This window comes from Sminthopsis crassicaudata, chromosome 2, assembly GCF_048593235.1.
Source record: "Sminthopsis crassicaudata isolate SCR6 chromosome 2, ASM4859323v1, whole genome shotgun sequence".
In the NCBI taxonomy this organism is placed as follows: domain Eukaryota; kingdom Metazoa; phylum Chordata; class Mammalia; order Dasyuromorphia; family Dasyuridae; genus Sminthopsis; species Sminthopsis crassicaudata.
In genome coordinates, this window is record NC_133618.1 from 658,465,367 (window position 1) to 658,491,813 (window position 26,447).

General features: G+C 42.9%; 1 protein-coding gene across 1 annotated transcript in view; it reads right to left on the bottom strand.

Annotated features, from left to right (window-relative positions):
- Positions 1-26,447, bottom strand: part of CDH23 (cadherin related 23) — a gene marked incomplete in the record, with an annotated part of 580,971 nt that overhangs the window by 415,038 nt on the left and 139,486 nt on the right. The window contains 3 exon segments of the mRNA XM_074284882.1: positions 10,579-10,671; positions 10,965-11,012; positions 11,704-11,846. Of these exon segments, the coding sequence (XP_074140983.1) occupies positions 10,579-10,671; positions 10,965-11,012; positions 11,704-11,846 (284 nt within the window).

Below are 26,447 nucleotides of genomic sequence, written 5' to 3' on the forward strand. Positions count from 1 at the left end.
CACTGGTTTAGGACTGGATCTATTATGTCACTGGCTTAGTACTGGATCCATGACATCACTGCTTGGGACTGGATCCATGATGTCACTGGCTTAGGACTGGATCCATGACATCACTGCTTAGGACTGGATCTTTGCTGTCGCTGGCTTGGAGAACTTCCAGATCCCACTACCACTACATGTTGCCACCAGAAGTATGTGGTCCTACAGCTGTCTGAGGCATCAAGGGCTTAAGTGACCTGCCTGAAACCTCATCTCCAGTAAAGATCAGAAGCTATGTTTGAACTTGAGGTCTTCCTGATTTTGAGAATGGTTCTCTCTCCACTACGCCAGGATTCTCGGCTTAAATCCCATAGGAATTCCCTTGGGTTTTGTTCAAACGATGACTATTTCCTGAGCACCCAACATCAGCTGGGGACTCCAGTGGATTAAGTGTGAGCTGTAGTTTCCACCTATTAAAAGGTATAATCTCTAAAAATACAGAGACAATGAGCAGTGCAATGCAGGAGAGTGAGAGCCCCCGGGGGCCATGGGAGTTCAGAGATCCAATTCTCAGCAGAGATGCCACTTGGTGCGAGGGAAAGATGGAGGCTGTTTGAGACAGGAAGGTCTTGGGTCAGGTCCTGTCTGTAACAAAGACAGATGGGGAGAGGGTGGATAGGTAGAGGACATAGAGATAGCTGGTGTAGCCAGATAAAGCACTTATTAAGTGCTTACTGTGTTCCAGGGCAGTGGGGTAAGGACCACAGGTACAAATATGAGCTAGTTAACAGTCTGCTTTCAAGGAGATTGCTCTGAATGGAGATATAGCATCCGTGTAAATAAAGAAAAGGTCGTGTGGGGCAGCTAGATGGCACCGTAGTGCACAGCATCAGGTTTGGAGTGAGAAGTCTCATCTTCCTGAGTTCCAATCTGGTCTGGGGCATCTATGTGTTGTGTGACTGTGGGCAAGTCACTTATTTGTTTACTTCAGCTTCCCCATCTGTAAAATGGGCTGGAGAAGAAAATGGCAAACCACTCCCATATCTCTGCCAAAAAATCCCTCAGTGAGGTCAAGGAGAGTTGGGTGGGACTGCAAGGACTGGACAACAATGGTAATTCGGAAGGAAGAGACCACGAGTGACTGAGGGGGAAATCCCGCATTTCTTCTTCAAGGATTCTCTATTATTTGGGCACATTCCATGCTCTGTCTATCTTGGCCCCTCCCCATCCCGTCTGACCAGGCTCTCCCTCAAACCGGACTTGTGCCCCTCATCTTCCTCCCCGCCTCAGAACCGACCGCTGCTTATCTCCCGCCTCACCCCCGAGGAGGATGCTCCCGGCTCTCTCCTGCTGACGTCTCTGTGCAGGTAGAGAAGCCGGAGGGAATGGCGGGCCCGGGAGCGGCAGGGCTCGGGCGAGTGGAGGAGAGCACCTGAAGGTCAGCGTGGCAGGCGCACCAACGCCTAACTGATGTACTACAGCCGTGGAGCTGGGCACAGACACAGGCAAACACGTTTTAGCAAATTGGAAAGCTATAAAAGTCTATTACAGCAAATCAAACAGCAGTCAGCATGACAGCCATTAGCTTGAAATGAATACACGGGAACTTAATGAGGTCTGTCGAGGCTGGCTTGGTGAATTAAGTTGCCAATTCTAGCAGGATTTCCCCTTTCTTTATGGACTTGAAAGCTTCCACGCTGCCTCGTTAGGAGTTCGACAAGTGAATTGCAGGGCCTTTCGCCCTGATAAAATGGATAATTACATATAGAACAGCTTAGGGAGAGGGGAGTGGGGGGAGCGGAGAACAAACAAACCCAAACACTCACCTGCTCCGCTTCCCCAGCTAGCGGCCTGGCGAGGGCAGCCGGACTCTGGGGACCAGGGGGCAGCTTCTCTCGCCTCTCGGGCTCTGCGCCCATGCCCACCTGCTGGATGAGCAGTCAGAGGGCACAGTAAAGGCTCCAAGGCCGCGTGACATTGCAGCGCTAACGTGCAGCCTGCCTCGGGAGAGAGGGGCCTCCCTTGCCCAGCTGTGCCCTTCTAATGGGAGCTCTGCCATCAGTGCGCGAAGCATCCTGCCCCCAGCAGCCCCTCACTCCTCTTTGCCTGGATTTCTTGGGTGTCAGGAACACTAAACTCCAAGGCCTAGAGCTCCCTAGGAAGGTCAGCCAAAATGTCTCTAAGATCCCTGCCAGGAATAAAGGGTCCTTGCCTGTGATGATGAAGTAGATTAATGGAGACAGACATCGAGCAGCAGGGAGGTCTCCAAGGAGATAGAGCCGTGAGCCCCAAGTCAGGGATACAGGACTTCAAATCCAGCCTCAGACACTTGCTGCATGGTGCTGGGTAACTCACTTAACTTCCATTGGCCTCAGCTTCCACAGCTATAAAATGGGATGGTAATAGCTCTTACCCCCCAGGGTTGTTGTGAGGATCAAATGAGACAGTATCTCTGAAGTCTCAGCCTGGTGTCGGACACATAGCAGGTGCTTAACAAATGCTCGTTTCCTTCTAAGAGAAGATTAGAACTGTCTCGGTGGGGGAGATGGACCTCATCCCACTTGGAGTCAGGGCAGAGGTGGAGGGCAGAGGCGGGACCTACTTTGGAATCAGGGTAGCTGTGAGGTTCAAATGCGCCATGTTTATACAGGAGTCTGGACAGCTCAGACGAGGTGGCTTGGGAGGTGGGCGGGACGTGTTTTGTTTTTTAGTACCCAAGTTCTGCTCCCTATATTCAAAGTCATCTCTGAACAATCCCCAAGAGATTTCCAATCACCCCCCGGCTCTGTCCACCATCTTGTATAACGGCGGATCAATGAAGCCAGGCTGAGTCAGCCTGGGGAGGGAACAAAAATCTGGGAGTCAAGGAGGCCGAGCTCCAGTCCCCGATGTGGCGCTTAGGGGAACACAGCTCAAGCTCTCTGCCCCTCAATTTCCTCATCTATAAATGATAATAGAATGTCAATGCTACAATGGGCCTCAGTGTTATTCTATTTCAAGCCTTCATTTACAGATAATAACAATAACAATAATTAACATTAACACAGCCAGACACTGTGCTAAGTACTCTACAAATATCTCATTTGGTCCTTAACAATCTTGTGGATCCCTATTTGACAAATGGGGAAACTGAGGCAGAAGCTCTAGGGTTACACATCTAGTAAGGGATTAGATTTGAACTTGCCAAAGACATACAGATAGTATGCCTAGCCGGGGCAGGATTTGAATCCAGATCTCTGTGAATTCAGACTACCACACCTCTAGGAGTTCTTTCTGTCTGCAAAGTATCCCATAAAGGAGTGGACCTAGGACTTCATTGGTGTAGGGAACTCCCAGTGGAGGAAACACCCTCTGCCAAAGCCAGAGGCACTTTCTTGACCACTTGGGAAGAGGTGGCCCACCCCCCAGTGAAGCCCTAACCCAGATTAAAATGTCATTGGGAAATGTTAACAAAATAAATAGAAATAGAATGCAAGGCAGATAATGTAAATTTGTGGTTTCCTAAGTCAGTATGCTGTGGGGAGTTGGACAACCTAGAGGACTGAGTTTAAAAGGCTTAGCTAGAGTAACATGGCCAATGTGAATCAGAGATAGCCTCGAACCCAGGTCCTTCTGCCTTGAAGGTCAGTTCTATAGCCACAGTGCCGTTGTTTCTGCTAACAAGAGCTAGCATCTCTGTAGTGCTTCAGGGTTTGCAAAGCACTTTACAATTATCTCATTTGACCCTTTACCTGAATGGTAGGTGCTGTTATTTTCCCATTTTATAGATGAAGAAACTGAGGCAAAGAGGAGTTAAATGGTTTACCCAGAAGTGACACAGGTAGCGTCATTGAATCGGAACTTGAATCCAGGTTTTTCTGCCTACAATGCTTTCAATGTCAAAAGCCCTATCCAGTGGGCCTTCTTGCTTTCTCCTACTCTCATTTATGTTTCTCTTAAATAGAGCTTTTTTTTCATGCCTATGTCCTACCTCCCCCATCCCCACTGCTTTAGGGCAGGGACCTATTTGTTTGGTACTTGGTAAAATGTTCAGTACTTGTGATGGTCTCAGACCATAGTGAGACTCCTAAGGACTTCCCTGAGCTACTAGGGCGAGAGCTGACAGCTTGTCATCTGACCTTGACCAACATTAGAAGGGGAGAAGCCCTCCCAGGTCAGTTGCTGATTCCTTCTAAGGCCACCTTAGGGCCTAAATGACTTAGGTACTGTACAAGCAGAGAGGACCATGCTGGCCAAGGTTGTTACCCCATCCTCACTGTCCACTCTCCAGCAGCAATCAGGGAGTCAGGTATCAGCCAGGTCAAGGCCACTGAAGAAATAAACAATATGTACTTTAACTTGGCTCCTTCCCTTTATGGATTGAGTGTTACAGACCTTTCTCAAGTAACCCTCCTCTCTGCTTGTCAGACGGGCAGGGGGAGGGCCACATTCAGCCTCCTTTTGATAAGAGCCTTGGTTTCCCCCATTAGGAGAGAGAGAGAGAGAGAGAGAGAGAGAGAGAGAGAGAGAGAGAGAGAGAGAGAGAGAGAGAGAGAGAGAGAGAGAGAGAGAGAGAGAGCGCTAGACATGGAAGAGTGGATAGAAATCAGGGCATTTTTTGCCTTATGGTCCCAGGCCCTGAAAGTCACTAGGTTCCACCTCCCCTCCAATCCACTCCATATGAAATCATTCTAAGTACAGGAGCAAAAGAGATAGAGGCCCTGTGGGGATACTGGACCCTATGGGAATCAATCAGGAGAGCAGAGGGAGGGACCAGGCTCTGAAGAATGGAGGCAGTGTGGTTCAATGGAAGTAGCTTTGAATTTGGAGTCAGGAGACCTGGGCTGTCAGTACTTGAATGACCTTCAGGTCACTTAACCTTCCTAAGTCTGCTTCCTTAAACATAAAATTAAAAAGGCATGTAATATTTTTTTTTTTTTGGCTTAAGTTCTGACTCCCTGTGAGATTCAGGGCTGCTGGTCTGAGAGAGAAAATGGCAATGAAAAGGACTTGACTTTCTGACACCAGGAAGGGGTCACTCTGATTTATTCAGTCCCCATCACCCCCACTCTCTCTGTTGCCCTCCACCGTGTGAAGTGCCAGTCAAATCTGCCAGGATGCCAGCTAAGCAATGAGTTTGTGGCTCATTAACTCTCATCGGTGTCCTTGGTTTAAAGAGCATGGGGTTGAGGCTACAGGCTGGCATATAGAGACCCTTAATTAAATTAGGGTGACTTCCAAATGGGCGAGGGCACCCAGAATGAAGCTATGATCAGTGGTATTCTAGGGGAAGCCAAAGGCAAGCAATTGACGTAGGGAGTTCTGAAATCCCTGCAAGCCTTATTCCTTACCTTGTATCCCAGAAAGGGGCCTCCCCTTAAACCTTCTTTCTATGTATATCTGTCCATCTTTCCCCTCTCTTAATTCATGTTACCACTAGGAGAAATTTTGTCTTTATTTTTTGGCAAAATCCTTTTCAAGTTTGAGGCATAGGGTGGGATCCTTGGTGTCAGAGGGAAATCGAGACAGAGAAAAGAGTAGAACTGAAATAATTAGGTTAGTCCAGCTGCAGGTAGAGCTAGAGTTACCAGGTATGGGGTCTAAGACTCTTAGGAAAATGGGAATTATGGAAAGCATCATGGAGGAAGTGACACCTGAGGTAAAGGATGTCAGTGGTTCTGGGTATTGATCAGAGATGGAGCAGAGAATGGATCAGTGGTGGGGAAGGGCCCATGAGGTGGGAGGGATGTATGCGGTTCCAGGTGGTAATCAGGTACAAAGCAAGAACTGGGCCAGGGGTGGGGAAAGGGCCATGGGGCAGAAATTGAGGAGAAAGTAGAAGCACAAAGAGAAAGCCGTAATGACATTTATAAAAGTAAAAAGAGTCAGCTGAGTGAGATACAATAACATCAATTAGCTCAATTTGGCAAGACCTTCGGAAACATAAACTAGAACCAGAACATCATGGCCTGGGCAGTGGTGCTGATCTTATCTCCAGCACAGCCCCTCCTGTCCAGACACATGGTCCAGCTCCCTGGCCTCTGTGCCGGCCATGGGCATCTCGCCCTGGGTAGCTGAGCTCAAGCTCTTCCTTGTTCTGGGATATCTCCCCTCTTCCTCCTTCCCTCCTCAATCCCACCCTGGCGCGAACCTTTCTTAATAATGACCTCTCTTTCCTCCAACCTGGAGCTTGTACCGTACACTTGGCATTGTATTAGAGAGGTGTGTATGTGGTGTGTGTACATTTTCCTGTGAAGGAGTTTGTGTGTGTGTGTGTGTGTGTATGTGTGTGTGTGTGTGTGTGTGTGTGTGTGCGCGCATGTGTGTGTGTGTGTGTGTGTGTGTGTGTGTGTGTATAGAGGGATGTGCATGGGGGTGGGTATAGAAGTATGGAAGGGGATGTATGGTTGTGGGTATGTCTATGTTGGGGGTTTGAGTGTGTGCATGTAGGGAGTTTTTGTGCATGGGAGTGAGTATGGAGTTGTGGTCTATGTTGGGGGGAAATCTACACTGAATTTGGAGCTAAAAAAAAAAACCCTAGTTCATATTGAAGTCCTAGACCGTGAGTCTGAATCCCAGCTTTTCCATTACTGCTTGTTTCACAGTCACTTAAGCTCTTTGGTCCTCAGTTTCCTCTTCTGCAAGTGGGTGAATGGACTGGATGACTTTTAAGATCCCTGCTGGCTCTAGGTTGTATGATGCAGCTAGCTGGTGCAGTACACAATACTTTAGACTTGAGAGTCCAGAGTTCAAACCTAGCCTTAGACACTTAGAAGCTGTGTGTCTGTGGCCAAGTCATTTTACTTCTCTTAGACTGAGTTTCCTCATCTGTAAAATGGGAATAATAATATAAAACTTTGTCAGGTTATTAGAAGAATTCAGTCCAAATAGATATCCTATGTGAGGGGGTTTACAAACCTTAAAGGATGATAGAAGTTCTAGCTGCTTTTATCATCCCTATCTATTATGAGTCAGGTGATTCAGGGCATTCTCTAGATCTCAATTTTGTTACCTATAAAATTGGGATAACCCCTGTGCTACCTACTTTAGGATCTAGATATAATATATAGAATGTACTTCTTTGTAAACTTTGTTGAAATAAATGTGACATTGTTATTTTATAGAACGGAATAGAACATCGTGTTAAGTCTAGAATATTAAGTATCGCTATAATGGCTAAAGCAAGAGATAACGGTTTGTGTAAGCCACTAGCATCTTCATCTATCAGGGGAAGGTGAGGCTGGCCCCTGACACATCAGGGATTTCGCTCTGGCAAATTTATAGGAAGGCAAGAATCACAAAGACCAGGCAGGAAGAGATGGGCTACAATCTGAATTGTTGGTGAGAATTCCTACACCAAAATGGGGTACATTCCATACTGCTAATTCTATTGGAACCCCTGAATTACTACCTCACTGCCTGGCTCCAGTACCTTCCATGGCTCACTATCACCTAACCAAGAAGCTATGAATTACTTAGCCCAGAATTCCAGACCTTCCATATTATACCTCCAACCAATGTTTCCTGCCTTATTTCATTCATAGCATCTCCCTTTGAAGAGCCTGCATTTCAAACTCTTCCTGATTCCTTAACCTCATGCTTCCCTGTCTGTGCCTTTGCATGTACCATTCACCATGCCTGGAATTTTCTTTTTTCCTCTCCCTGCCCAGCCTCACTCGAGAGGCAGCCTCAGTTTTCAGTGACTGAGTTATCTTCTCTGATTTCTCCAGTTAAAATGGATCCCTCTCTCCCTGAACAGAGCAGGGCATTCTGTTTGGCTTTTTCAATGCCACAAGAATGAACAAATTGATGGAAGAAGCATTTTTTTTCTGAAGCAATTGGAGTTAAATGACTTGCCCAGGGTCACACAGCCAGGTAGTGTTAAGTGACCAGATTTGAACTCAGGTCCTCCTGACTTTAAGGTTGGTGCTCTATCCACTACACCAGCTAGCATTTCTTAAGATCCCACTGTATCTGACCCAAGGTTAATGTTGGTGTAAAAGGAGAAATAGTTGCTACCCTCAGAGAGCTTATGTTTTAATAATAGAAGACAACAAAGAAAGCGGTGACCATGACAGGGAGTTTTGGTCTGAGGAGTCCCTAGCATGGTGAATGGCTGCACAGTATCCTTTCCAGAAGAAATGGTACTATTGATTGAATTATTGAACTTAGAGCAAGAGGTGGGAGGAAGGGGGAGGGGAAAGAAAAGGGAAAGGAAGGAAGGAGATGGGGTATGCTGACTGAAGTAGAAAGAAAGTAGGATGATCGAGCTCGAAGGCTGGACAGTTGGAGGAGAAAGTATTGTAAAGCCTGAGCTGGTATCAGGGCTACTTAGTAGATTTCCATCTTTTCTAAGACTATAAAGTAACACCCTAGTGGCCAAATCTTTGGAAATCCCAGAGTCAACCCCCCATCTCCTGTAAAGGTATATGAGCATCTGTTGTATTCATTCAATATTGATTAAACAAGCATTTATTAGTCACTTCCAAACACCTCCATGGTTTTGGGTGCTGGAGACTTAAAGACAAAAAGATGAAATAATCTTTACTTTCAGGGAACTAAGACTATTCAGGGAAAACAATGAAGATCATAGATTTCTAGCTGGAAAGGACCCTTAGAGGCCAGCAAGTTTAATACTTTCATTTTACAGATGAGGAAACTAAGGTACAGAGAAATTAAATTACTTTTTCAAAATGCACTAAGAACAAATTCTCCTTATCCAAGAGAGAATTTGAACTCAGGTCTTCCAGATCTAGTGCCTTAAATCCAATTTATTGCCATATCTATTGAAACATCAATGCTCCTATATGTGAAAATCAAATGTAAAATATAACATAGATAAAAAACCTTTCTGATGAGAGATTATAACCATGGAGAAGGAGTGGTGGAGAACAGGAGAGATATCTTGGAGGAGCTGGCAATTGAACTGAACCTTAAAGAACTGATGTGATAGAGATACAAAAAAATATACTTCAGTCAAAGAGGATAGCCTGGGAAGACATATATGAAAGGTCATATACATGGGTCAGAAAGTAAGATAGTTTGGCTGACATGACTTTATGAAGTTCATAAAAGAGAATGAAGTTTAACAGATAAGACTGTGAGGACTTTCAGTACCAAAGGAAAGAACTGGTATTTTATCCTAGAGGCAAGAGAGCATCAATAGAGCTTCTTGAGCTGGAGAGTAACATTGATCTGATCTTTACTTACAAGGTTATGAAGAATGAGCTGAGAGGAGCTCTTTTTTCCTAGTTAAGTAAGTGTGGATTGAGATCTACTAAGAGACAAAGAGAGAGAAGAAAGATAGTTTCAAAAAAACAAAACAAAAAAAAAAAAAAACCACAAAAGACTGAAACAGATAGAGCTGTGGATAGGGCACTGACATTGGAGTCAGGAGGACCTGAATTCAAATCCAGATTACTAGCCGTGTGACTCTGACCAAGTCATTTAACCAATATGTTTGCCTCAGTTTTCTTAATTATAAATGAGCTAGAGAAGGAAATGACAAACCATTCCAGTAGCTTCGCTAATAAACCCCCCCAATGGAGTCATGGAGTGTTACAACTCAACAACTAAACAACAGCAACAAAGTCAGAAAAGAATAAAGACAGAAATAAAATTTTAAAAATGCATTGGGGAGAGCGTGATAGCCAATCAGAGAAGATCTTAATGGGTAGCAGCAAGAACTCAGTTGAGAGCATTTTAAAAAAATGTATAATAGACTCTGTCAGCACTCTTAGAAAGAAATTGATATTGAATCTGAGGTGGGATTTGAATTTGGGTCTTCTGGGTTCTGAGCCCTTCATTCTATCCATCATTTATCCCAATTCTCTTTTAATTCTAAAAGCTGACATTGGAAACAAAAGTCCACATTCCCCATCCATCTCGAGGACTACCTTTGAAACCCATTTTTTTCTAAAGATGTAAAGTTGTCCCTGGACACCAAGGAGAGGGAAGATGATAGATTGATGTCTCACTGGGTCAGTTTATTAATGAGGCCTTAGTAATATAATAACTCGTACTTCTCAAGTCACCAGAGGTTACTTGACTTCACACACAAGCAATTCTGCAAACTCAGCCACTCAAAGTCTGCCCTAAAGGGTCAAAAGTCCAACAATGAGAAGACTAGCTGGGTAAGTCCTTGGGGAGAAGAAATAAAGAATGGTTAAGCAGAATCATGTCTTCCAAGGATGATGCCTTCACTTCTCATTAGTGAGTGGCTGCTCCACGGCTAAAAAGAGCAGAGTCTGTGCCCAATATAGCCTAGTGCAGAAACGACCCTTTATCAAACCATACCAGGCAAATCTCAATGCCCCAAAGAACAAAACAAAGGGGCAAAATATCTGGCCTTTCTCTTGCCAAATTTTACCCCACAAATCTATTTCTTCAACCTCTTCCCCTCAACCTTGACCAAATACGTAAGTCCAGACCAACCTGGTTTCTCCAATAATCAACAATACCACCTTATCCCTCCCAGTGCCCATGTATTCGCTGCCCTGCCAGTGATGGTAGACGCTGCTGCTGCTGAACAAGAACATGGCCAAGGGAAGGGAGGCACAGTTATAACTCTTCTGACTCCTCCCACTCTCCACCACTCTCATGTGCATACTGGGCTCCTACCTCAGGGATGCGGACACTGTAGGGCTGATTGTGAAATGTGGGCGCGTTATCATTCACGTCTCCAACCTGGATGTTCACTTTCCTCGTGATCACCTAGGAAGCAAAAGAACCAAAATACCCACTGAAGGATGTACTCCTAAAAACAAGGTACACAGCAGGTGCTTAATAAGTGTTATTGACTATTGTTTATTCACTCAAAGATTGGCAAAAGCACTTCACATATGTTAACTTATTTGATGGATTGTATTGTAGACCCACAGATCCCCATCTATGCAAAAGGGAGAAAGGTAGCAGCTCAATTTTTAAGGTTTCCACCCAGAAAGTGTTAGGGACCCCTACCCAACTTTATATATCTTCATAGGTAAGATGGTCCTTGGGATACTTACCCCCTGGTGATCACTGACAGAAAACTCCACAGTGAATTCTGACTTGGTCTGGAAAAGAGTGAAGAAATAGAAGAGTTCAACATTATAGGATTGATTCTGCTATTAAAACTGCTAAAAAGGCAGGGAGTTTGGGTAGAAAGCTGCCAAAATGGCCCCGGGAGATGAGGCCGCCTTCTTCCATAGGATTTTCAGAGGCTTTCCTAGAAATGAGCACTGGGTTTTTACGCAGAGAATTGAGACCCAGAAATAGAGAACAGAGGCTGAATGGGGCAGATGCTCCCCAGATGATGAGATAATAGCCATGAAGCCCACTTGGAGATTGGGTTTTTCGAGATTGGTCTGAGACATGTTTGGTTGAAGTGAAAAGAGACACACAGTTTAGCGCTCAGGGACTTTTCATCTTACCAGGAATCAGTCTAAGAATCAATGTACCATCACTTCCTGCTTTTCTGAGAAACATGGATTAGGGGTTTCTTTGTTGGGACACAAGAAGAACAGGAGAGGATTCTTGCTCCCCTCATATTACTATGCTGCTTTTCAAGGCTAAAGCCAAGGTCAATAGCTCCTTTGAGGTTTTTCAGGAAAAAGGAAACTTACTAAGCCTTTAAAAAAGAACTGAATTGATTTGGGAAAACAGCCTTCCTTTCTAGGGGAAATAGAGACTTAAATACAGCAAAGCAGAGTTGCAATTGACCATCCTCCCCAAATGAGATGGAGCTCTAGGTGATGACAGCCGTACCTCTCGATCCAGGGGCTGTCTCAGCCACACGACTCCTGTGTCACTCTCAACTGCAAAGAAGCGGGAGGCCTCCTCACCAGACACTCCAAAAACCAGGGGGTCATTATCCATGTCCCGGGCCAGCAGCTGCGTCACGGAGGTGCCTGGAGAAACAGGAGGGGAAGGAGGCAGGAATCAGATGGGGAGGGAGCCATAGAGCACAAGAATTCACATTTATGTGGTGCTTTAAAAGGTAGCACTTCTCTCACAACAACTCTGTGGGGTAGGTAGTCCAAGAATTACTCTGCTCATTTCATGAATCAGTCAGCCAATAAGTACTTAGTAAGTGCCTGCTTGTGCCAGGAACTATGCTAAGTACTGGAGATATGAAAAAACAAAACAAAACAAAAAAAACCAAGTCTTTGCTCTCAAAAAACTCACAGTCTAAAGAGTGAGACAATATAGAAACAGCACAAGACATAGACAGGACACATTGGAGGGGGACAGTTTCAAAGAGAAGATACCAGCATTAATTGGGATTAGGAAAGGCTTCCTGTGGAAGGTAATGTTTTAGTTGGGAGTTGAAGCAAGTCAGGGAAGGGGAGTAAGGGAGACAAAAAAGACACAGAGACATAAAACACAACGAGATAGACAGAGACACACACAGAGACAGAGAGAACAGAGGAAGGAAAGGAGAGAGAAAGGGATGAGGAGAGAGAGAGAAAGGAGAGACAGAGACACACACAGAGAGAAAAAAAGATGTGTACATAGTGATGGAGAGACAGAGAGAAACAAAGAGATACACACAAGGAGACAAAGACAGAAAGACACCGAGACACAGCATTTTGGTGACTTGTTGGAGGTGACATCCAAGCTGCTGTCAGCTAGGTTTGAATCTCCTGATTCCAGGCTCAGTATTCATTCCACAAGCCTGGGAGCTCCCGGGAAGGGCTCTGAAAACTGATTTCTAAGCAAAATCTGAGCACCATTCACACTCTCCTCTCCTTCTTGCAGAAAGTTTGAAATCTTCCTTCCTTTCCCTCCCTGATTGCTACAGAAGATACTGAGGCACAATTGTGGTTTTAAGATGTCATTAATATTCTGCCCCATTCTAGGTGCTTTCTAGAGCCTCCAAAAAAAAAAGTCTCTGTTCTCACAAAGCTGATTTCCCTCTACATGTGTATCCTGATAAAGCAGAATGACCTAATGTGTAGTGCACCTTATTAGAATTAGGAATCCTAGCCTTTAAGCCTGGCTGGATTAGGTTGTTTTGTGATAGGTGACCTTAGGGTAAACCATTCCTGCACTCTGGGTGTACTCCTTTAAAAGAAAAGATAGTACTATCTTCTTAATACAATCCTCTTCCCCACTTTTCTCACCATGCTTTTCCAATTCAATTTGCAAAGGTCAAGGTGAAAATGAACACGAAAATGGATGGAATTTTTTGGCAAAAAAGGGCTAGTGATTTTGTCTATAAACAAACACCAATAAAAAGTAGATCTAGTATTATGGATTTCATTAGAAAGAAACTAAGATATCTACATCCTTTATTCTAAGAACTCAACTACTTGGCCTATAACTTAATTAAGGAGCCCTTATTAAATAGCTGCTGTATGCCAGGCACTGTGCTAGGGAGATGCAAATACAAAGAATGGGACAACACTTATTGTCATAGAGTTTACACCAAATGGGGAGAGAAGAGATGCACAAAGAATTATAAACAAAATGATGATAATAATGAGATCTAGCTGCTTCTAAAACAGTAAAATAAAATGATGAAAATGGAGTACTGTGAGATGACAATGAGCAAGCTTGACCCCCAAGTTAGACAAATGAGAACACTTTGAAGAAGTAGAGGACTATGGGTATGAAACCCTGTATATTATGTTAGAAATGGTTGATGTGTTGATCTTGGAGAGGAATATAAGATCTTGGAAACTAAAGGTAAGATAAAAATAAAAGAGAGCAATAACAACTGAAAACAAGATAAAGCAAAAATAGTAGATCACTACACTTAAGATAATACTTTTAGCCCCATGACACCAAAGAATCCCCATTTGGTTGGTGCCATGAAAAGCACATCAGAACATAGCTTCTGCCGAGGGAACTTCCAAAGGCCAATGGGGAATAAGCTAAGGTGATTGAAGGGAACAGGGGCAAGGTTTTGTGGTAACCAGTGAGCAGAAAGCTTGCTGGATTCCAAGTCAGAAGAGAAGGATCTGAATCATATCTTTTCCATTTACTACCAGGATACTATGGGCAAGTCCTTTAATCTCTCTGAACTTGATTTTTTTTTGTCTTTGGAGATTGTGGCAATTGAGCTTAAGTGACTTGCTCAGGACTACACAGCTAGGATGTATTAAGTGTCTGAGGTCAGATTTGAACTGAGGTCCTCCTGACTCCAAGGCCGGTGTTCTAGCCATTTACCATTTTGCCCATGAACTTGATTTTTCAAATGAGAGGAATGGATCTGAGGGAGAGTAAATGCTTTAACAGTTCTTGGTCACTGGTCAGGTAGGTGACTTAGTCACAGGACAGGTGGTATTCCAGAATGTACATAAAATGGAGCCAAGAAGCGCTTCAAATCCCACTTGAAATACTTAACTATAAAATGTCAACCTGGCAAATTTGCTGAAATTCATTGGGCCTCAGTTTCCTCATCTGTTAAATGAGAGGTTAGCTTTGATGTTTTCCTAGGGACTAGAGGTAATAAAGGAGCAAAATCAAACTCATATTCCTGAATTCATATCTTCATATTTTTCATAGTTTTCATGTCAAAACATATTCCTGAGTTCAAATCTGAGATTTTAGCAATGTGACCCTGGACAAGTCATTTAACATTCCCAAGACCAATAGTTTACCATGGTATGATAAGGATAAGGTCATAAATTTAAAATACAGGTGATCAAATTTAACTCCCTATTTGACAGCTAAGGAAACTGAGACCTAGCATAAGTAGGTAACTTGTTTAAGGTCATACAAGCAATAAATGGAAGATCTGGAATCCCAAACTAGGTCTTCTGATTCTGAATTTAGTCTCGTACATGATGCTGCTGTCATGAAAACCACTGCATCTCAAGTATCCCAATGAATTGTAGTCTATCCAAGAGTTTGCAGCCACCTCATGTTCCCCAAACCTCAGTGTCCATCTGATTCTATTAAGTGGTCCCTGCTAAGGAGTGAAGGATGGAGGGAACACTCTCCCTAGCCAGCTGCAGATGGCTCGGTGCTGTGAAGAATCAATCACATATATAACCATCAGACATAGAGAGCCACACATCGTTAAGGATGTCTTTAACTACAGCTCTCCAAGACCCGGTACCTAGACCCTTAGCAAGGAGGGATGAGGAGTGAGGACGAGGCAGTCCAGCCACAGCTGTCACTAACCCTATAATTTCCTGGACTTTTATCCATTTTCTCCTCAATTATATGCTGCTCAGAATGGTCCTTCTCGGCTTCCACGTAACCGATTACTTGCTTGTTCCCACTTTGTTTCCCAGGTAATTGCTAGTGACCTTTTCTAAGTGCACTAATTAAAGGTGCAGTTTTAATATTATATTTAAGGCAAGAAGAACTGTAATTACCCAGCCGGCATATTCCCCACCTTCCCAGAATAGGAGTCGACTTTCCACCAATACACATCTCTTCAGGTTATTCCTTCTCACTACCATAGGATATACGTGATAGATTGTAAGGCTGGAAAGGACTTTGGAGAACATTCAATTACTCCTTTACCCTTCCCCTATCATTTTATAAATGAGAAATCTGAGGCCTATGGTGCAGGGGGATGATTTGTCCAAGGTCATCCACGTAGCAAGGGGAAGAACTGAGATCTGGACCCAGGTCTTCTGGCTCCAATACATTCTACCTTGCAGTCCCCATGGGAGGCTCCAGAGAGACTTGCCTCCTGTTCCCTTTAGAGGTTAGCTGTGACACAGTTTAGTGTCTCACTCTAGGGCTAAACCCTTTCCTGAGAATAAGGAGAACTACATCCTATTTTCTGCCATTAATGTCCAGCTAACTAGAAATTCCCTTGACAGTGGTGAACTGTCTTGGTTTTGTCTTTGTATTTGCATTATCTATGGGCAGTACCCAGCATATAATAGGCACTATTCATTGATTTGCTATGTATGATGGGTGGCTGGGTGGTATAGTGCATGGAGCCAGGAAGTCCAAATTGAATCTCAGACACTTAGTAGCTTTGTGACCCTGTTCAAATCACTGAATCCTGTTTGCCTCAGTTTTCTCTTCTGTAAAATAAGCTGGAGAAGGAAATGGCGAACCCCTCCAGAATCTCTGCCAAGAAAATCCCAAATAGAGTCAAGAAGAGTCTGACGTGATTGCAGTGACTGAACGATAACAATGTATGACCAATTTGTTCTATTCTGGGATCCAGGGTTCTCATGTGTAAGACAGAGAAACTAGTCCATCTTCTGGGGGTAGAGATCAAGAGGTAGGATGGTCCAGGGGGAAGGAAGCTGGAGGGGCATGGGAGGACCAGGGTTCAATCCTGTTATTCTACTACCTCTGGTTTTCTGGGTAAGTCATCTAACTTCTTGGTCTAGTTCCTCACTCATAAAATAAGGAAGTTGGAGTTCAACAGCCTCTAAGGTCCCTTCTCCCAGCTCCACAGTTATGATCCTATGATCTGAATTGACAGGTGAGAATGTCCAATAAGTCTGAAGGACTTGATGTTCTCAATCTCCTTGGTCAGTTTTCAGATTGCATCAATCTCACCCATTTTTAAGATGGGAAGTGGTAATGAATTGGGCTTGAAACCAGGATCACTTTGGTTATGTGCTAGCTGTCAAGCTAAAACATTTAAGCTTTTTTAGCCTCAGTTTCTGCATCTGTAAAATGGGGCTGACAATGAGAACACCTACTGTACTTCTCAGGGTTATTGTGACTTTCAGATGAGTTAATATAGGTAAAGTATTTTGCAACCTTTAAAATGCTGATTGAATACTAGCTAATTAATAATAATAAATTCAGGTCTCTGTGTTCTAAGTTCAAGTCCAAACCATGGCAAAAGAGGAGAAATATGTCCATTGCCCTGTCTAGTTCAACTGGATTTATCCACTCCTCCAACATCCACTTTCTAGCCACAAAAGCCATCTTGAGGCCAGTTGAGAGAGAAGGCTAAGAAAGAACACTAAGACTGTCATCTCCAGCGTCCTAGGGATGTTATGATAAATATCATAAGAGAAACAAAAATGCTAAAGGCTGCTCTAGGGAAAGCAGCTAAATACCATCAACTCTTCATTATCTGCATTAATGAAGGAGAGCACAGTTAGGAATTCTACAGCCAAGAATCTCCAAATTTTAAAAATCTGGTTGTAAACATTGATAGGCAAATGCTCTGGTGCTTCCTATATCACCCTCCATTGTAATGGACTATGGATCTAAGCTACTATGTACAGCAACTTCTTCCTGAGGACCACTATCCCAACTGGGGGCCTTTTCCTCCCAATTTTTTTTGGCTGTAAACCAAAGCTAAAGCTCTACATCAAAATTCCTACAGAAGAGGCAGATCTGGTCAAGATGGAAGCCACAGTGCAGCAGTGGTGAGTCTCATTTTGACAGAAAAAGGAAGGAGAGTCAAATCTCCTGTTCTCTCCTTCTAAGTTTTTGGTTTTTGTGAAAAAGATTATAAATATCATTATATTCATTACTATTTGCATAGCACTAAGTCTAGGATTGTTTACTACAATTGTCTTGGGTCACTGAACCACTGAGAAGAACTGAGTCTTTCATAGTTGATCATTGCACAATCTTGCTGTTACTGTGTACAATGTTTCAACAAGCATCAAACAATTAAACATTTATGAAGCGCAGTTATATTATATCAGGCAGTGTTCTAAGCACTAAGGATACAAAGAGAGGCAAAAGGCAGTCCCTTCCCTCAAGGAGATTACAATCTAATGGAGGGAGATGATATACAAATATATATAAAACAAGTTATTTACTGAATGAACAGGAAATAACAGAGGGATAGCAATGGAATTATGAGGGGTTGGTGAAGATTTCCTACAGAAGGTGGGATTTTAATTGGGATGTAAAGGAAGTACAGAATTAGTAGGTGGAGATGAGGAGGGAGAATATCCTAAGAATGGGAGACAGAGCGAATGCCCAAAACTGAGAAAGATGAAGTGTCTTGTTCATGGAATAGACAAGTGTCATGGGATGAAACTGCATATTTTGGGGAATAAGATATAAGAAGACTTGAAAAGCTGGATTATGAAGGGCTGAATGCCAAATAGAATATTTTTGCTCCTAGAGGTAATGTGGTGTCACTGAAGTTTATAGAATTGGGGGGAAGATGTGTGTGTGTCTGTGTGTGTATGAGAGAGAGAAAAGAGAAATAGAGAGAGTCTGACCGAGTTTTCATTTACACCCATGTGCAAAACACTAAAAAGTTAAATAACTTGTCTAGAATCACACAGCCAATAGTTATCAGAGGCAAGATTTAAATCCACCTCATATTAAGTCAAAGTCTAACCCCAACATCTTCTCTAAGGCTATAAATTGAAGAACATGTACCAATCTGCATTATTAGAGGGGATTTTCCCACAAGGAGTTACTTATATTAATTTTTAAAAGTCACATATCCAGTCCAAAGAAAAAGGAAAAAAAAAAAGAATGTGCAAAATGTTAGAAATTTGAAGACAAACCAAAGAATAGTCCCTGTCCTCAAGTAACTTACATTCTATGGATGAAGACAAACAGAGGGAGTTTAAATCATGCTTAGATTGCCTAAGATGGAATAACCCATATGGAAGACACTGGTCCCCTGGATCATGGCAGAGAACAAAACTGATGTCACCATTAGAAACAGGAGATTTCCATAAATGGAAATTATGCTAAAAGTGAAAGAATTCTTCATCCTCAGATAGGAAGGCAGGGAAAACCCAGCAATTGTGTTCAATCATCTCATTTCAAAGACATGGAGAGTTCCAGTTACATAACCAATGGACAATGAGTGCTTTTAACCACATGGTAGGCCAACAAAAAAGTCAACACAAGCACCAAATTTCCTGACTCCTGAAATAGGCCTCCAGCATCATCCATGTGCATAACTCCATTTTGGATGATCTGGCCACATGCCAAATCCCTATCATACACATAAGCAAATATTAATATAAAATCATGATGAGACAAGGGAAATCAGTAATAAATTCACTGCATCTTGCAATCATCTAATCACATTTGGAATACTGTGTTTCGTGCTGGGTGCTACATTTTTAAAAGTATGTTAACCAACTAAAAGATATCCATAAAAAGGCAGGATGTTGAAAGTTTGAATGGCTCCTTGGTGATTAAAGCAAATGAGGATAAGAAGCTTCAATAAGACAAAATTTAGGGGAGACAACAGATAGATGACTTCAAATAAAAGCCTATTACATGCAAAAATTATTAGATATTCTGTGATATTCTAGAGGTTAAAAAATCAGTGGGGGGTAGTTTCAAAATGAGGAAAAACTTGTCAATAATTAGAGTTGTTAGAAATAAAATGGGCTGCCTCTTGAGGTAATGAACTCTCCATTATCATAAGTGTTCAAACAAAAACTATTGGGGGATATTGTAGAATAGCGATGTCAAATCTAAATAGTAACAGGGGTAACTAAATCATACTTAAGCCACATATTGATGCTTCTCTTTTTTCTGTTAATACAAGTATATATTAAAATCTAATAGGACCAACTTTTTAATATGGTTTGAGCCATGCTTGGCAGTAGTGTGGGCTGCATGGGGCTCAGAAGCCACATGTTTGACATTTCTGTTGTGGAACTTACTGAACTGGATCTCTAAAATCCTTGCCAATTTCTTGATTATAAAAGAGCTAAGAAACAGGAACTTTTGGAGAAGGTAGAATGAAAAACAGACTAATCATCTTGCTGTTCTGAAAAGATACAAACTCTATCCCCAAAGAAGAGGCAGAAATCCATTTATAAAGTGCTGGACAGAGCTTGTCACACCCAATTTGCACATTTGATCTTAGAACTCAAGTAGTATATTCTCCTTTTAAAAAGGGAGAAGAAAAATGAGAGTCCAAGCAGGTAAGTGACTTGTCCAAAGTCATCTGGTTATTGAGTCAAAGGACTCAAACCCAGGTCATAGAATCATAGCATGTTTGAACTAGAAAGGATCTTATGAGACTATTTAATATACTCTACTCATTTTAAAGATAATGAAAATGAAGTCCAGAGAAGGGAAAAACATTTGTTCTGGATCATATCATTAGTTGCCTTCGATTTAAACTTAGGTCTTCTGGCTCCAAATCCACTCCAAATTTCCTCTCTGCCAAAATGAAAGACTAGCCAAGAGATGAGCAATGAGTCTGTAACAGACAGGAATGGGACCCAGGTATTTTGACTCCCAATTCCAGAGTTCTGGGGCTAAAGAAGGATGTGACAAGCATCTTACAGTCAACAAGCACTTATTAAGCACTTTCTACATGTCAAGCACTGTGCTAAGTGCTGGGATGCAAACAAAGGCAAAAACGATCTCTGCCTTCAAGGACTGTGCTATCTAATTGGACAGACAACATGCAGGCAATTCTGTACAAACAAGATATCAACAGGATAAGTTGAAGGTAATCTCAGAGGAAGGTCCTAGCATTTAGAGAGCCTGAGAAAGGCTTCCTGCAGAAAGAGACATTTTAGCTGAGATCTGAAGAAAGGCAGAGAAGCCAAGAAGAACCAATAACCATTATTATTGACTCTTAGAGTCACCCTCTCCTCTCTCAAACAGCTATCATTAACATTAGACAGAAGTAAAACTGTATTTTCAGATAATAAGTGGGTCCCAAGCTGACATGATATAGTTGGTCATGAAAGGTCCTGCTAGGGCTGTGATTGGTCCATCCAATCACTAACACCCAGGAAGAATTCCACAGGTAGGAATTAGATATTCTGTGATATTCTAGACAGGGGATACCTTCATCCAGTTCAAAGTCACAGTTTCTTTTTGTCTCTTCAGAGACTAGTGAGAATTGAAGTTTCTCAGTTTCTAAGAAGCCAAATAGAAGTTAACTTTCTCAGTTTCTAAAGATAATCTCCATTTGTTTTGGCTTTCATTTCCTGAGACTACCTCTTTTAACCAAGTTTTTACCTCTCATTTCTCTGCTTCCTGAATGTAGTCTGACTTCAGGTGATTTTATTTCCTTCCCCAAATTTCCCTGTAACAACCTAGGGTTTGGAACTTGGTTCTCCTCTCCTCAGAGCTTGTCACTGATCCAAAGAGTTGCCATGGCTCCCCTTCCTTTTACTCATTCTTGAGAATGCCTCATCTGCTTTCCCCATCATTTATTCCTTAGACTCAGGAAATAGAAATTAACCTCTCAGGCACACCCTACACAGTACTTTTTCCCTACCTTGATCCTCAGTCAATGGTGATGAATTGACTAAGCAGCTCATGAAGCTTTCATCCTTATAGCAAGATGGCCCTGGTAAGAAGGGGTGATCTAGGCAGGACTAGAACCAGTCTTGTAATTCCAGTGACATTAGTCTCTCTTCCCCACCACACAATCTCCCAACACATTCTGAGCTCCTCCATGGTACATACACTACAACTTCAGCAGCTGTTAATAGATAACTCATTTGGTCTGCCTTAGAGTTGAAGCCCCTGAGGCAGGGACCTTTTCCTTTCCCCCTCCACTATCTCTCCAGTGCTACATACACTTGTCAACAGTCAGCAAACAATAAATAATTACCCTCTGTGAGAGATGGAGGAAAAGCAGCACCCAGGCTCATTTGGGGTAAACAGATGCAGCTAGCTGTCGAAGGGGAAAGTCTAATTAACACATAAAGAAAGATGTATTAAATACATCTTTTAGCGATGCACTTTATACAGAAGACTCTTGAGAAAGAAGAGATGTTCCTTTTTCCTTTTTCTTTCCTAAAGGCAATGACTGTGGTGGATGAAAACAACTTCAATCTCTACATTTCAATGACTTGGGTCCTTTGGAGACTGAGGTCGTGTTCTGAACCTGGCAAGGAGTATCTGTTCTCCACCATCTAATCGCACAGCTAATCTAAGACATTTTCTCCCCTCTAGCTGCTTCCTGAAAGAAAAGGAATGAAAAATACAGAATCTGATCATTCTAAAATGTTACCAGATATCGTTTTCTCTGACATACATGATCAGAAAGAATGAACAAAAAGTTATTAGGGTCACAAAGAGACAGGTTGTGGAGAAGCCACAATTGCCAGCACATTTTGCTGCTTTTTATCTGTCTCCTTCAGACAAGAGTACTTGAGTGGGACTTCTAGTGCAAAGGATTCAAAATATTGGTCAAGAGAACCCAGAGGAATTGGGACCATAAGTAGCTTAAAAGGGACAATGGATCAACAAAGTTTTAAATTCACCATCATACATTAAGCATCTACTATGTGATAACACAACGGATGGAATGTCAGGCTTGGAGTTAGGAAGACTCATCTTTCTGGATTCAAATCTCACCTCAGATACTTACCAGCTATGTGGCCCTGGACAAGTCACTTAACCCTGTTTGCCTCAGTTTCCTCATTTACAAAATGAGCAAACAACTTCAGAAACTTTGTCAAGAAAACCCCAACAGGGTCACAAAGGCTCAGTCATGGCTGAAACAATAAAAGTATCTGCAGCATTCAGCTATGTATAAAGGCAGAATGAAAAACACCCAGTTCTTTCATTCAAAAAACTTACTCTATTTTAGAGGAAAGAAGGATATTTATTAATATTAATCATAATATATCATTAATATTTATTTGCAGTAGGGTGCAGTAGAAAAGAAAATGAAAGAAATTAGACTTGAAATCAAGACCCGGGGTTCTGATCCTGGCTTAGTCATTAACTATCTGAGCTGGGCACTCAACCTTCCTCAGCCTCAGTTTCCCCATCTAGACTATGAAGGGGTTGGTCTAGATCAGCCGTGTTAGACACTCACCTCCAGGGAACATTTGGCCCAGAGGGCTGCCTGAACCAGATTAAAATGTAACTGGCAGATATTTAACAAAATAAATAAAAATGCAATAAAACATAAATAACATTTTAAAAAGTCATTCTGGGGTCAGCTAGGTGTCTCAGTGAATACAGCACCAGTCCTGAAGTCAGGAGGATCTGAGTTCAAATCTTATTTCAGACCCTCAACACTTCCTGGCTGGGTGAAGTCAATTAACCCCAATTGCCTCAGGAAAAAAAAAAAGGCATTTTGCAGTCTAAAGGGAGCCTTCAGTACAGCTTAGTGCCTGCTCCTTTCTGCTGGTCTCTGCTTTCTATTTGAGATTCTACACGAGGGCTCAAACCACTTCCAGCTTCAATGATTCTGCCTCCAGTTCTAGGGTTCTGCTGATCTCTATGCTTGGAGCATTAGGGAGGGCTAGGCAAAGGAATGGACCTAAAGTCAACAGGAACCTGGACTCAGATCCTGCCTTCGACCCCTACTATCAGTACGACCTCCGGTCTCTCTGGTGCTGGTACCTCTCTGTACAATGGGTATAGCAGCAGCATGGGTTGCCAGTCCTGCTGGGTAGAAAATGAGATCGTGTTTGTAAAGGGTTATGTAAATGCCTGTTACTATTCTAAGTCACAAATGCCTTCGCTCCAGAGTATCTCATCTAACTGGAGGGAAGAGAAGGGTAAAACTGGGGGGAGACAGCAGGGATGTGCACCCTCAGCACATTCGGGAGTGGGGATTCTGGGAGACTAGGTCTGAGCCCATGATTTCTTCAGGGTAGGGAAGATCAGTTGTGGAAAATCCTCTCACTGATACAGAGCAGCAGCTCCTCAGGGATGCGAATGAAGAGAGGTGCTTGCGACCTGTCACATGCCCAGACTGAGGCCGACCTTGGACACTAGGGCTCAGGATGGCCCCTGCCCATTCTACTGCCCTGCCTGGCCCCTAATTCCACAACTGTGAGTCCCAAATCCTTGCTCTTGCACTGAGGCCCACAGAAGGGGCTTCATAAATAAATAATATATTGGATAGCAAATCTCACTCCTAGCGCAGAAGCCTGACCAGGACAGGAGCTCTCCGCTCAGGAGGCTTTGAAGGTTCACTTTGCTCTCAGCCATGCTGGGGGGGGGAGCATCCTCTTTGACCATGGAGGATGCTGAACTCCCCAATAAACAGTGTCAGGGCTGAGGTCTGCCCCAGCTTCTGCCCCCTACACTCACTTTTGCCCCTCATCACCATACCTCTCACTGAGGCAGAAAGGGAGAGGCAACATCCTCTCTGACCTTCCGCTGTCCTTATTTAAGAGCAGAGGCCAGCGGGGCTGGGCGTCCTGTCACCAAGGCCCAGAGGACCAAGTGGCGGTTTCCAGATTTAATAACAGTGATAATAGTGGGGTGGGTTCTTTCCCCTCTCCTGAAACTTTTCAATTCATTGAACAGTTCTATTAACTTTACAAAAGGAAATGTGGAAAAATGATGGCAAATTGAACTTGACATTATCATTAAAATAAACAGAGCACCGCAGGCCTTTATAGTCTCTCAAAGAGATTATCCAAACAGAGGCAGACACATGCTGGCGCACTCTCTCTCCCTCCCTTCTCTCCTTCCCTTCTCCTTCTCTCTCTCCTTTTCTCTTGCCCCTGCTCATGCTTCTGCTTCTTCTTTTTCTCCTCCTTCTCTTGCACTCTCCCACTCTCCCTCTCTCCCTCCCCCTTCCTTCTCTTTCTATCCCTCCTTCTTTCCCTGTCTTAGTCTCTTTGTCTTTCCCTCTTTCTCTCCCTCCCCATTTTCTTCTTCCCCTTCCCCCCTCCTTTTCTCATTCTCTTCTCTTTTCCATCTTCTTCCTCTGCTCTCCTGTTCATCTTCTGGTTCTGGTTCTTGTTCTTCTTTCTTCTCTCTCCCTCTCCTTCTCTGCCTTCGCCTTTCTCTCTTTCTATCAGTCCCTTTCTCTGTCTCAGTCTCTTTGTATTTCCCTCTCACCCCTCTCTTCTATTTCTCTTCTTCCCCTTTTCCTTCTCTCCCTCCTTTTCTCATTCTCTCCTCTTTATTTTCTTCCTTTCCTCCTCTTCCCCTCCTTTTTCTCCTCTCCTTTTTCTTCTTCTCCTCCTCCTTCTTCTATTTGTCTCTATCTCTCTCCCTCCATTTTCTGCTTCTATCCCTCCCTTTCCCCCATCTCTGTCTCCCCCTCAATTCTCCCTCTCTCTCTCCAAGTCTACTTTTTTCCATCCTTCCCCCCTCTCCCTCGTTCCCTCTTTTCCTCCTCCTCTTCTCTATCATTTAGCCCCCCCCAAAACTCACAATTTATATAATTTACCCTATCTCAACATGAATATGTCTAGTTTTATACTTTCCATTCAATAAATTAATAATGATAAAAGGCCACAGACATTTATTAAGCACCCACTGTATGCAGGGCATTGGGATGGATGCTAGGAGAAAGTACAAAGTAATGATAAATTACAGGCATTTTACATTCATGGAGCTTATAAGAATCAAGTATTCAAGTCTACAGCTTAGCATCAACCAGCTGCATACTGCTTGTGTTTTTACACCAGAGTAACCTCCTTAGAGGTTGGTGAGATACAGTAGTAGATAGAGTTCTGAGCTTGAAATCTGGAAGATCTGAGTTCAAATTCAGCCTGTGCGACCCTGGGCAAGGTCATTTAACTTTTTGAGTTTCCTCATCTGTAAAATGATGTAGAGAAAAAAGTAAGAAAGCAATCTTGTATCTTTGCCAAGAAAACCTCAAAAAGAATCAGATATGGCTGACATGACTAAACAATCACAAAAATCTCCTTAAATCTGAACAAAGTATGGTAGAGAGAAGTCAGGAGACCTGGCATCTAGTCTAAACTGTGCCATGAGCTAGATCATAGGACCCCTGCCTCTGGATCTCAGTTTTTTCATGTGCAAAATGAATTTGACCATGTCACTCCTGAATAAGAACTTTCGATGCAGAGAAGGAAAGAGAAACATTTATATAATACCCACTATGTGCTAGGCATTGTGCTCAGCACTTTTTATAAATATCATCTCATTTGATTCTCATAAGAGCTCAGCAAGATTAGCATTTTATAGGTGAGGAAAATAAAGGAAACGGGGTCAAGTGACTTGTCCAGGGTCACACAGCTAGTAGGTGTCTAAAGATGCTTTCAAACTGAGATCTTTCTGACTATAGACTTAGCATTCCAACCACTGCATCACCAGTGACTCTCTTTTACCTCTAGGATATAATGCAACTGCCTTTCTTTTTTCTCTCACTTTGAGGAGGGGGAGGAAGGCAACCGAAGTTAAATGACTTGCACAGCTACTCAGGATTACATGTCTGTGGCTGGATTTGAACTCAGGTCCTGCTGACTTCATACTTTGTCCATTGTGCCATCTATCTGCCCCAAAGCCCTTTCTTTTTAAAGGTCTTCCCAATCTACCTTCATAATCCATCTTTCTTTCCAAGTTCATTTATTACCTATCATTCTCCTTCACACACTGAGCATTAAAGCAACCCTGTCCTCCTCAATAGTCCCTATAAACAGCAGACATTCTATTTCTGCACTTTTTGCTTTGTAGAAGCTGAACCCATTTCTGGAATGAACTTCCCCCCCAACTCTGCTTCTGAGAGCCCCTCGCTTCCAACAAGACTCAAGTTAAGAACCATTCACTACTGGAAACTCATCCCAGGACCTTGTGTGGTGAAGCAAGCTGATGCAGCACTGGAATTTGAATTTAAAATCTCCTTCAGACCCTTCCCTAGTCATGTCTCCACTCTCAGTTTCCTGAGAGGGAAATGATAACAGCACCTAGTTTATAGGGCTGGTAAAGGATAGATAGAT